The sequence below is a fragment of the Gadus chalcogrammus genome, chromosome 14, assembly GCF_026213295.1.
Source record: "Gadus chalcogrammus isolate NIFS_2021 chromosome 14, NIFS_Gcha_1.0, whole genome shotgun sequence".
In the NCBI taxonomy this organism is placed as follows: domain Eukaryota; kingdom Metazoa; phylum Chordata; class Actinopteri; order Gadiformes; family Gadidae; genus Gadus; species Gadus chalcogrammus.
The window spans coordinates 27,499,995-27,512,667 of record NC_079425.1 but is presented as its reverse complement, the minus strand read 5'-3'; the positions used below and the strand labels follow the sequence as shown (position 1 = coordinate 27,512,667).

Below are 12,673 nucleotides of genomic sequence, written 5' to 3'. Positions count from 1 at the left end.
TACACACTAACATACCCTACACACTAAAATATGCTGCACACCTAGTGTACATACGCTAACAAGCGCTACACACTAACATACGCTTCACACCTAGTGTACATTAGGGCTGTCAAAACGAACTTCGCTATTCGAATATAATTCGAATTTTTAAAAAAGGAGAACATTCGAGTGCGGCAACTAACGTTCAAACTTTTTTTTATAGCAGTGTGTGTGTGTATTTGAATGATTGAACATCAGCTTCTTCATTAAACATCATTGCTTGAATATTTCTGGCGTTATATCTTACCTATTATATAAGTTTGTATTGATTTGGTAAAACTTGTTGCAAATGTTACATAACAGATTTGGTTGACGCGTCCTCTAGTGGACGCGGGACGTAGGCCTAATAATAAGATGGCATCGGTGTATATAATGATATAATAAAAAAAAATAACATTAAAATATTCGAATATTATTCGAATATTCAACATAAGAAGCATTAGAAATTCGAATATGATTTGAGGGGAGGATTGACAGCCCTAGTGTACATACACTAACATACGCTACAAACTAACATACGCTAGACACCTAGTGTACATACACTAACGCTACACAACTAGCGTACATACGCTAACAAACGCTACACACTAACATACGCTACACACTAGCATGTTCATACGCCTCACACCTAGTGTACATACGCTACACACCTGGTCTAATAGTTATGTAGGATTTATTTTTTATAAATATAAATGCTGTCTTGCTGTTGGAGCCAAAGTCTACATGCCCTCCTTGTTCCTGCAGAGACCTTATGGTCTTGGATATTATACAAATAAATGAATCAATCAATTAGTTCAACAATAGATATCTAACAGACCCTGATGTCTAAACAGCACACAGTTGACCTTTCCTATATGTATGATGAATATTCTTTAAACTTCTGATCTTCATTGTCAGTTCACGGTTTGAATGATTAGATTCCAAATCAAATCGTATCTGCGAGGTTTACAAGACTGGAAACAACGGAATATGTTCAAGAAATGAATTCATACTTAGTACGGATGTATTGGTAGAGATGGCTAAGCATTCAAACCGTGACGTGTTTTAATAAGACCAACTAAACACCTTTTACTGCATGTACCTCTCGATTTAGTTATGGTGAAACAGGATGGAGCCTAAAGCACCCGTCGCTTGATTACATTCCCTCAATACGTCTCCGGTATTGGGAGAGGGCTGTGTGGGTAGAGAACGTCCGCAAACACGCAATCTGAGTATTTAGCAAATAAATTCGGTGCCATCTGCCGTGGCAGAAGAGCGCGCAGGAAGTCAGCCATCACAGAGCAGTAGAAGAAGGGAGGAAAGTCATTGGGATCCTTTTCATTTAGCCTGCCGCCAAACGCACTGGGGAGTAAAGAAATGCCGGTGTCCAGACAATTTCACATCTGCTTACTGCAAGCTTACACTGTTCCGCCACATTTCATCTCCAGTACGGCTAACACCCCTCGGGCGGGCGAGAAACAACCACAACACGAGAGAGAGAGGGAGAGGGAGAGGGAGGGATGGAGATAGAGAGAGAGAGAGAAAGGGAGAGAGAGCGAGAGAGCGAGAGAGCGAGAGAGAGCGAGAGAGAGAGAGAGAGAGAGAGAGAGAGAGAGAGAGAGAGAGAGAGAGAGAGAGAGAGGATATTAGCCACACTTTGCAGTGTGCCACCAACCTGCAATCAAATCCCCCTTTCCTTTTGTTCCTCACCTTGGTTATTCTTGATGGTGAAGTTGGGGTTGTTGAGCATCTCTGGGACCAGGCGGTAGTCGAAGTAGTGGCCCTGGATGGGGTCGTCTCTGTCCACAGCGCTGATGGTCTGGATCACCTGTGATAGAGAGGAGGATGCGATGAGAGAGGAGGAGACGAGGAGGCCACCTGCAGCTATCACACCACCTGTTCATTACTCTTATTCCTCTGCTTCTACATGCTGTCTGCTGTATCGTCGGCCGGTCGCAGGTGATATATGGCCCCCATTCACTCCCAGAGTTTGAGATTCTAATCAATGAAGGCCTGTCTCATCTGGCACTCAGGCCCGGGGCCCGGGGCCCACGTATCTGAGGGCCTGTCATCCGGGGCCTTATCGTGATCTATGTCTTTATGATTGATTTGAAATTAGAATGCAGGCCCTCCAGGAGCCTTTTCTTATTTATTTATCTGTCTTTTGTCCAGGCTCCATTCAGGAAGAGGCGCCCGGCCAAGCTCCAACGGGGTCGATGGATGGGAAGGAGGATGCTTAGTACTTGTCGAGGGTTTTTGGCTGTGGAGGAAGCATTGGACCATCTGGAGGAGGACATGAAAGGCATTCCTAAATTATGATCTCCTGTGATCGATGCTGACCACTCGCTTCCTCCCCCCTCCCCCTCCCCTGCCCACCATCTCATTCACACACACCCTGTCCAGGGAGGGAGGGACGCTGCATGAGAAGAAAGGACTTGTACCCTCCTCCATAGTTTCACAGAGAAATAAATAGGCTATCATTCAGCCCATCCAACCATTATGGGGGAGGAGAGAGCGAGACAGAGAGAGGTAGAGAGAGAGAGAGGTAGACAGAGAAAGAGGTAGAGAGATGGCGGTAGAGAGAGCTAGACAGCGAGAGAGGTAGAGAGAGAGGTTGAGATAGGTAGAGATAGAGAGAGCTAGACAGAGAGAGAGAGAGAGGAAGAGAGAGAGAGAGGTAGAGAGAGAGAGGTAGAGATAGCTAGACAGAGAGAAAGAGAGGTTGAGATAGAGAGAGCAGGGCAGCCAGGTTTGATGGATGGCCTCTCTTTTCTCCTCACCTGCCCAGGCTTTCCGTTCTCACACAGGAAGGCCTCGTACTCGGTGGCAAACTCAGGGGCGTTGTCGTTGACGTCCATTACTCTGATGGCCACGACCGCCCTTGAGATCTGGCTGTGGTTTCCTGGGGCACGCAAGACACACGGCAGACCGTCAGACATACAGATAAAGGGCTGGCAGACAGAGAGGCAGTCAGTCAGACAGACAGGTATAGGCAGACAGAGAGGCAGTCAGTCAGACAGACAGGTATAGGCAGGCAGACAGGCAGACAGAGAGGGTAAGTTGTGATCCCCAAAGTGTAAATAGAACACACAGTGTATTTCTTTCCCACTAATTGTGTTATTATTGCTCGTTTGCTAATGGGAGGACAGATGATAAGTCAGTCGGTCGGAGCGATTATCAGCGATGCAAAACAGCGTTTTGGGGCAACAGAGTGAGTGTGCGACATTTAAAGTGGTTTTGAAATCCCCTGTACACTTTAATGTTTAAAACATTAGGGCGACACAGCGCATATTAATGAGTCCATGGCAGCTGAAGTCCAAAAAAGACAATAAAATTGCGGCTTAATTAGATTAGGTTTTGATTGGAATTATTCATCAGCGGTAATTGGCAGCTCCTTTGCGACGGGCCTGTAAAACCGTTGTGTTTGTTAGGCAGCGCAGCAAACGCCAACTTTCCCCGCTATTATCTATTAATTTGCCCCCCGCCACTCCCCACTCCTGCCTTGTTTTTATTGAGGCAACGTAACATCCAAAGTGTTTCTCACCCATAAATAGGCTTGCCATTAGCCTCTCCGTTTGAGGAATTACAAGGTTGAAATTCCATCGGCAGGAGCAGGCTAATGCTTTTTACACTCTGGTTTTCTTTTGAAAGTAAGAAGTTTTAAACGGAATCAGGGGATATTATGTTCCAACCAATGATGAACACGTTTTAGCAGCAAGCCATGCTAGTGAGCTGTGGCTAACTTCGAACTGTCTCACTTTAGTGTTCCCCCCCCCCCCCCCCCCCCCTCTAAAAATAGCTGTCCATAGGTGGACGCGGGAGACCGCTGGCTAAGAGGGGAGAGGAGAGAGGAGTAAAAACATGGACTGGAGGATAGACAGTGATGGACAGATAGAGTAGGGGGGAGGTCCGTGTCTGTGTGTGTGAGTTTGTTTGAGTGCTTGTTTGAATGTAAGTGTAAGAGAGAGAGGTAGGGAGAGAGAGTGAGAGAGAGAGAGAGAGAGAGAGAGAGAGAGAGAGAGAGAGAGGGGGGGGAGAGAAAGAAAGAGGGAGAGAGAGCTGGAGAGGTAGAGAGAAAGAGGGAGATAGAGAGCGAGCTGGAAAGAGAGGTAGGAAGAGGGAGAGAGAGAGATAGTTGAAGCCGTCTGCCAAAGTGATTTTTTTCCATCTGCAGCAGCTGGTGTGAGGCGGTAGAACGCAGCATTTGGTGGCAAATGGTAGACATAACTGGAAACACATCTATTCCCTTTTACACGCCGCAGAACCCACACCCACCTACACCCACCTACACCCACTACCACCTACACCCACACTCACCCACACCCACCTACACCCACACCCACCTACACCCACACTCACCAACACCCACCTACAACCACACCAATCCTACACCCACCCACACTGACCTACATTGTCACACACCTACACCCACACCCGACCAGTCCCAAACCGACACCCACCGACACCTACTACTAGACTCCTACTCGACTCCTACTAGACTCCTACTAGGCTCCTACTAGGCTCCTGCTCGACTCCTACTCCACTACTTGACTACTACTAGACTCCTACTAGACTCCTACTAGACACCTACTAGACTTCTACTCCACTCCTACTCAACTCCTACTAGCCTCCTACTAGACTCCTACTTGACACCTACTCGACTCCCATCTGGAGCAGCAGCCACTAAATAAGCAGACCTGCAGGGTTGTAGGAACCCAGAGATGGGATTATTATGTTCTGCTTGCATTTAGACAATTAGCTTGTGTTTCCTTTGATTAAGAAATGGCAGCGATAGTTAGAGAGGCGGGGGGGAGAGAAAGTGAGACCAGAGCAAAGATAACGAAAGAAAGTTACAACTAGCAATGTCAATTTCCTATTCAGATAGCTTTTAAGGGTACATTAACTTTTATCACAACATGCAGCCCCCCAAAACCCCCAAAACAATCTGTATGCAAATAGAGCCTTTCTCAGGGCTGGCGAGGCTCCGCCTGCCGTACAGAGTGAGGGAGTTCTGCTGTTTGCAGATGTTCTTTAATCTGTAATGGATGCTGGCGTTAGAGCAATCCACCACGGAGCGTGTCTTTAAAACGCTTTACTTGATAGGTTTTAATGTTCTTGCACTTCCACAAATTGACTACTGAGCTGTTTAATTCAATCAAAACTCAGCAAATGAACATATTTAATGCCCCTGCGAATTCTAATGCAAATTGTTTGCGCCCCAGTCTTTGAGCAATTAGTAGGCAGGATATAATAGCGAGCGCTAATGTAGCAGGAGGATCGGCCACTGGCTTCGTTAATTTAAACGAACGTCAACAGATTGTTCCGTCAAGACGCAGACCCCTCTGGTTACCATCCTGCACATCAAGGAACGGCCAATCACAGGAGACCTGCTGGAACCTTGGTGGATGGGATTCTTGGCGTGGATGGAAATAAAGTTACTTACTGACTTCGGTGGCGGTCACTGTGATGTTGTGCCACATGTCCGTCTCTCTGTCCAGCGCCTTGGCCAGGGTGATCTTCCCGTCGTCCACGTTGATATTGAACTGCCTCTCCAGGTCTGTGTGTCGATCGATGAAGTACCTAAACCAGAAGAAGAAACATGGGTAATGATGAACCATAACCAGCAGACAAGACAAGGGCAATGATGAACGAGAAGCCTGAACAAGGTCGATAAGGAACCCGAACCAGAAGACAAAACAAGGTCAATGAAGTACCTTCATGCAAAACTGACTGAAGACTGGAAAAAACTACAACTTTACACATGCCGTTAAAACCAGAACACTCCAGCAAAAGTCCTTGTGCACTCCCTGGGGTGTTGTGGGTAATGTGGTCTTATTAATCAAGAGGAGCGTGTGCATTAGTGGACCTTTCTTTCAGCTGGAAGTCAACAGCCGTCCTGGAGTTATTAGAGATGCTCCTGTAGCAGCAGGCGGTCCTAAGAGGCCCCTGAGTTACGACTCGTCTTTGACACCCCACTACATCAGAGCAGAACCTCACAGAGGCTCCCCCGGGACCTGGGGGAGGAGGTGTTCCTGTTAGGGTAGGAGGTGTTCCTGTTAGTGTAGGAGGCAGATTCAGGGTAGGAGGTGTTCCTGTTATGGTAGGATGTGTTCCTGTTAGGGTAGGAGGTGCTTCCTGTTAGGGTAGGAGGTGTTCCTGTTAGGGTAGGAGGCGGGTTCAGGGTAAGTGGTGCTTCCTGTTAGGGTAGGAGGTGGGTTCAGGGAAGGAGGTGCTTCCTGTTAGGGTAAGAGGTGTCCCTGTTAAGGTAGGAGGTGCTGGACTGACCTATCGGCCTTCTAAAACCTGGACGGATCCATAACTAGGAAGTACAGGGTGGACTGATCCATAATCAGGCTGTACAGGGTGGACTGACCATAACCAGGTGAACAATGTGGACTGAGCCAGAACCAGGCTGCCCCTGGCGTCCCCCGCTGCCCGCGGCCGAACACAAAGCCCCGTCTAACAGATGTTTGAGTGCAGAGCGAGTCTGACTGATGTGTGAGTGCAGAGCGAGTCTTACAGATGTATGAGTGCAGAGCGAGTCTTACAGATGTGTGAGTGCAGAGCGAGTCTTACAGTTGTGTGACTGCAGAGCGAGTCTTACAAATGTATGAGTGCAGAGCGAGTCTTACAGATGTGTAAGTGCAGAGCGAGTCTTACAGTTGTGTGAGTGCAGAGCGAGTCTTACAGTTGTGTGAGTGCAGAGCGAGTCTTACAGTTGTGTGAGTGCAGAGCGAGTCTTACAGATGTGTAAGTGCAGAGCGAGTCTTACAGTTGTGTGAGTGCAGAGTGAGTCTTACAAATGTATGAGTGCAGAGCGAGTCTTAGTCAGCTTGCCCACTGTATCCGTCCGTCAACGGATGACGGAAGGCGTGTGTGACGGATGGGGGAGTGGTATTTGCCGACAAAGCCACGATCTCATTGGCTGACGGATCCGTTGCAGCCTGAAAAGTTAAAAAATGTTCAACTTCTGAACGCAAGAGACGGAGCCGACGGAACGGACGGACCCACAATGCATTTCGGGATCGCCCCATGCAAAGTTAATGAGATCCGTCAGCAGACGGATGCAGTGGGCAAGGAGTCTTACAGATGTGTGAGTGCAGAGCGAGTCTTACAGATGTGTGAGTGCAGTGCGAGTCTTACAGATGTGGGAGTGCAGAGCGATTCTTACAGATGTGCCAGTGCAGAGCGAGTCGTGCAACCAGGAAACTTCTGGCGGCTCGGGGGATGAAATCGTAATCGACATAAAAGTGAATTTTCAGATACTGCTCGAAACTGTGAAATCCTCTTTTCATGTTGCAATGTGCATGGTGGCCCACCCAGACACACACACACACACACACACACACACACACACACACACACACACACACACACACACACACACACACACACACACACACACACACACACAATACTCACTGTCATTCTAGGTCATCTTTCATTTCACACTTTCCTTCTGCCTTTAAATGCGCCCGCGTCTAAGCGTGGAGCTCACCAGCCCCCCCCCCTCCCCAGACCCTTGCCCCTCCTCAGAACCCCCCCCCCTCCCCAGATCCTTGCCCCTCCCCAGGACCCCCCCCCCCCTCCTCCCGAGACCCCTGCCCCTCCCCAGACCCCGCGCTGTGAGCACGCAGCCCAGCAACATGCTAATGCCAATATCACAATCTGTCAGCCGCCGTTCCCCGGCTGCACCCCCATTATTATCCGCTCCGATGTTTACGCTATCTGGCACCGCTAGCTGTAGCTAATCCTCCCCCACCCCGCCTCCCTCCTCACCCCCTCTCTCCCCCAACCCAACCCCCTCCCCCCCCCCCGGGCACTGAGGGGGGGGGGGCTCCCAGCGCTCCACCACAGCTCCTCTCGTCCCTATCAGTGGAAACCTGTTGGAGGACGACCGACAATAAAACACATTGACAAAGGAGCGAGAGAGAGAGAGAGAGGGAGAGAGAGAGAGAGAGAGAGAGAGAGAGAGAGAGAGAGAGAGAGAGAGAGAGAGAGAGAGAGAGAGCGAGAGAGAGAGAGAGAGAGAGAGCGTGAGAGAGAGAGAGAGAGAGGTGGAGAGGTAGAGAGGGAGAGTTGGAGAGAGGGAGAGAGAGGGAGGGAGGGATAAAGAGAGAGAGGGAGAGAGCGAGAGAGACGGATATAGAGCGAGAGAGAGGGAGAGAAAGCGAGAGAGAGAGAGAGAGAGAGAGAGAGGGGGAGAGAGGGAGAGAGAGAGAGAGGAGGAGAGGGGGAGAGAGGGAGAGAGAGGGAGGGAGGGATAGAGAGAGAGAGAGAGAGAGAGAGAGAGAGAGAGAGGGAGAGAGAGAGAGAGAGAGAGAGAGCGAGAGAGAGCGCGAGAGAGAGAGAGGGATAGAGAGAGCGAGAGAGAGGGAGAGAGGGCGAGAGAGAGAGCGAGACAGAGAGGGAGAGGGAGGGAAAGGCAGAGAGAGAGAGACAGAGAGAGAGAGCCAGAGACAAAATAGCTGCAATGATTTAGATTGGAGGGTGGGGTTGGGGTGAATAAATAAGCCACTGGCCCAGATTCCAATTGTTGTGGAGATGTAGCGAGCCGTGACATTTCCATTTTTGAGATGAAATAGTGTAAAATCCTCCAGACACCAGGCTAGGAAAAAGTCCACAAGGACCCCCCCCCCCCCCCCCCCCCCCCCCCTCTCTTCTCCCCCCACACCATCCACCAATCCCTCCCTACATACCAATCCCCCCCCGCCCCAATCCAGCCAAGCAGGCCTCCCTGTTCCGGCCCCGCCGAGCACTTTGAAGACAGGGAGCCACCGGGGAGCATCTGCGTGCTAGAACCCCCTCAGACGGGCCCCCGTCAGACTGACAGCTTCACGTGCTGCCGGAGAGACAGACCTCCAAGATTCTGCCAGCTGTCAGTCATCCTGACAGGCTGATGTGAAAAGAATTAAAATCAAATAAATAAAAATGTGATCTTCAGTGTTAGGCTTACTGTGTGTGTGCGTGGTTTCCCCGAGTTTGATGGGAATATATGTGTGGTGTGTGTGTGTGTGTGTGTGTGTGTGTGTGTGTGTGTGTGTGTATGTGAGCACAGGTAGTGTTTCAGCTTAGCACTTCTTCTCAACCTTATCAGCAGTGCTGGCCTGACCTCAATGTGACACTCAGCCCAGCACACGTTCCTCAGCAGTCAACAAATATCCAGAGGATCGGATCACCAGAGAAATTACAGCTAGAGGGAGAATAATACTATGCATACAGATATAAACTATACATATAAACATTAGATATAAACTTTATCTATGGACAACATAAACTATATATATGGACTATATTTATAATAAATGTATACAGACTATATAAATGATATATATGGACTACATAAACTATATGTATGGATTATATTTATATACAATATACAGACTATATAAATGATATATATGGACTATATATATACTGTATATATGGACACATGGATGGATTATATACATATGTTCTATACTGTATATAAGTACTACATTATGTACTTTATCTATATATGTATTATGTGTGCCCCATCACCATAAAAACTCACAAAACCCTGACAAAAAAACAACAAAGTCATTCATTAGTTGCATCATTTATTTATATTGTGGGGACATAGTTAGTTTATATTGTGGGGACATTGTGCGTTGGTGGGGACAGTGTGTGTTTATATTGTTGGGACATTGTGTGTATATATTATGGGGACATTGTGTGTTTATGTTTTGGGGACATAGTGAGTTTATATTGTGGGGACATTGTGCGTTTGAGGAGACAGTGTGTTTATATTGTGGGGACATTTTGCGTTTGTGGGGACAGTGTGTATTTATATTATGGGGACATTGTGCGTATGTTGGGACATTGTGCGGTCTGCCTGGATGTGTTGTGTTGCTTTAGGAAATAGCTTCCGTGGTTTTGCAGAACCATGCGAAAATACAAAAGCAGCAGTGATTTCTGGAGGACAAAGACGTCATTTAGAGGATAGAAATTATTCCATTGTTTCCTTGTCTCTGTGACCTCTGCTTTTATAATGTCATGTAGATAATTCTCACAAAGGGCATGCAGGCGCTTTAGACTGTGTTCCACTTAGCCCGTGGAACAGTGTGTGTGTGCAGTGTGTAACTAATTTTTGTTTTTTATTTTTCGAACATGATTTATGCTTACTTTTTACTCACAGACTGTGTGTGAGTGTGTGCATGCATTGTTGTGAGCGTGTTTGTGTGTGTGCGTGTATGCGTGGGTGTGAGTGTGTGTGTCTGTGTGTGTGTTCATGCATGGGTCTGAGTGTGTGTGTGTGTCTCTGTGTCTGTGGGCGTATGTGTGTGTGCATGCATGTGTGGGTGTGAGGGTGTGTGTTTGTGTGCGTATGTGTGTGTGCATGCATGCGTAGGTGTGAGTGCGTGTGTCTGTGTGAGTATGCGTTTCTGTGTGCGTGTGCATGCATGTGTGAGTGTGTAAAGATGCTTTTTACTGTTGTTTCTGCAGGGAACACAGTGTCTCTACCCAGTGTCTCCATGACATTCTTGTTATTAGGTCAGTGGTTCCACTGGGAGAGCCGCAGATGCACAACTCGTGTTTTTGCCTCGAATGCTGACCAGCTTTGTAAAACAATGTCCTTTTTTTCATTTTTTTATTGTATCTCTGGCACCATGATTCCTCAAAGAGGGACAAAAAAAAACACTAAATAAAATACTAGGGCTTTGTTCCCCTGGAAAAAGCAGTCATTTATATTCCATATATATATATATATATATATATATATATAATATATATATCTCATCTATCTCAAACAAATCTCTGGCGTATTTTATTCAACAGGGGATGGAAATAGAAATAAATCTCACATATGATCTCACACATCTAGGATAAACCTTTGCTGAGATTTGCTTGTCACAAATCCTGCCATTTCTATCTGCCAATCGGCCGTTTGAAATGTTGATTTCAAACTTCAGAGCCAATCCCAAGGGAGAGCGACGCTGAGCGCTCGTTTGTGAAGAATTCACCCTAAATGATCCATTCAGACGCAGCGAGTCCCAGCGCATGGCTCTGCTGCTCTCTGAGGAGGGAGAGAAGGCCTGCAGCCCGGCCACAGCCCGGGGCCTCCTCTGGCCTGGTCTGGAGGAACAGCTCCTGGTCCGAGGGGTTCGCCCAGTAATCTAACGTAATGCTGGGTGAGCAGAGACACCTTCACCACGGCTCCACCCCCGACTCCCCCTAACTACAGCTTCAAACTACTACCGCTATACAATTAAAGTCCAAGACACGAGAGAGAGAGAGAGAGAGAGAGAGAGAGAGAGAGAGAGCGAGAGAGTAAGAGAGAGAGAGAGAGAGAGAGAGAGAGAGAGAGAGAGAGAGAGAGAGAGAGAGAGAGAGAGCTCATATTCTACAGTACACCAGGTGCTGCTATCATTCATATGGATGTAGGATGCACTGTGTAAAATAATTCTTATTCTCTATCCTCGACATAAATAACTCCTTTGTTTTGTCGTTTGTTAAGTTCAGTTTGGTTCGATTTTATTTTTGGTTTTGGTCTATAGCTGCGTTTCCATCCCCCTGATCTAATGCAAATTTTGAAGTATCGAATCATTAAACGGTGGTGGAAACACCAAAATTCGCATAAAAATCCTCTAATTCACAAAAAGGTTTATCCGCTCGCTTGAGGTGGTTTTTGAGAAATGCGAAGGAGAGTAAATGGGAGATGGAAACACACTTTTCGAAACAGCTGTGACGAAGGGAACATTGAACACACAGGACTGACAACGTCCGTCCGATTTCCGACCGGCCATAGCAACCCTGCCGACATCAACTTGTAGCGTCAATATATATATACTTTTAAGCGTTTATATACATAGACATCCTGTATCATATATATATATATGATATAGGATGTCTATGTTTGCATATCCTTTAATTATACCCTGTCCATTAATCCCTGATATATGGACACCTACTAAGTAATTTCAGTCAAATTGTCTGTTCAGCCTTCAAAACGAGAGCTGGTACATTGTGGAAAATGCATTAAACTGTAATCAGAAAACGCGGTTATATGCTATAGACCCTGAGTATCTGTGGTATAAAGGCTGCAATGAATTTCGAATTATTAATATGTACAATGTATCCTTTCAATACGTCCATGGAACAGATGACCAATGGGAATAATAGACACGTGTGGACAGCTGAACTTTTCCTTTCTCTCATTGAAGAAAAAAACATTACAGCTATTTTAGATGGAAAACAACGCAATTCCACTATATATCAGGGCCTAAGAGAGGATGTTATCAAAAGGATACTAGCCCTGGAATGTTTGTAGTTTTTCGCTCCAACCACTTGATGGAAACGCACCTAATTCGAATTACTTTTTTGCGAACTTTCTAAAGATTTGCATCACCTTTTAGATGGAAACATGACTACTGAAATGTTAAAAGGGGAGTCTATCATGTAAAATAAGAAAATATATATTTTTATGAATATGTATTGATATTGCAGTATAAATGTCTGCCACCCTACATGGTTGAGAATCTGAATTTGACAATATATAGAGTTAGATCTTATGGTTCAGGCGATACCAAAAATAAACTATTGTAATTTTTTCAATTACACATTTTCAAATGTGTAATTGCTAAATAAATATGACTATTTACATGACATGATAAACCATCTAAAAAAGTGATCT

General features: G+C 46.5%; 1 protein-coding gene across 1 annotated transcript in view; it reads right to left on the bottom strand.

Annotated features, from left to right (window-relative positions):
• cdh8 (cadherin 8) overlaps positions 1 to 12,673 on the bottom strand; it is a 90,481-nt gene that overhangs the window by 6,996 nt on the left and 70,812 nt on the right. The window contains exons 7-9 of the mRNA XM_056608442.1: positions 5,462 to 5,598; positions 2,799 to 2,920; positions 1,729 to 1,846 (exon numbers count right to left, since the gene is read on the bottom strand). Of these exons, the coding sequence (XP_056464417.1) occupies positions 1,729 to 1,846; positions 2,799 to 2,920; positions 5,462 to 5,598 (377 nt within the window). The remainder of the gene's footprint in view (positions 1 to 1,728; positions 1,847 to 2,798; positions 2,921 to 5,461; positions 5,599 to 12,673) is intronic.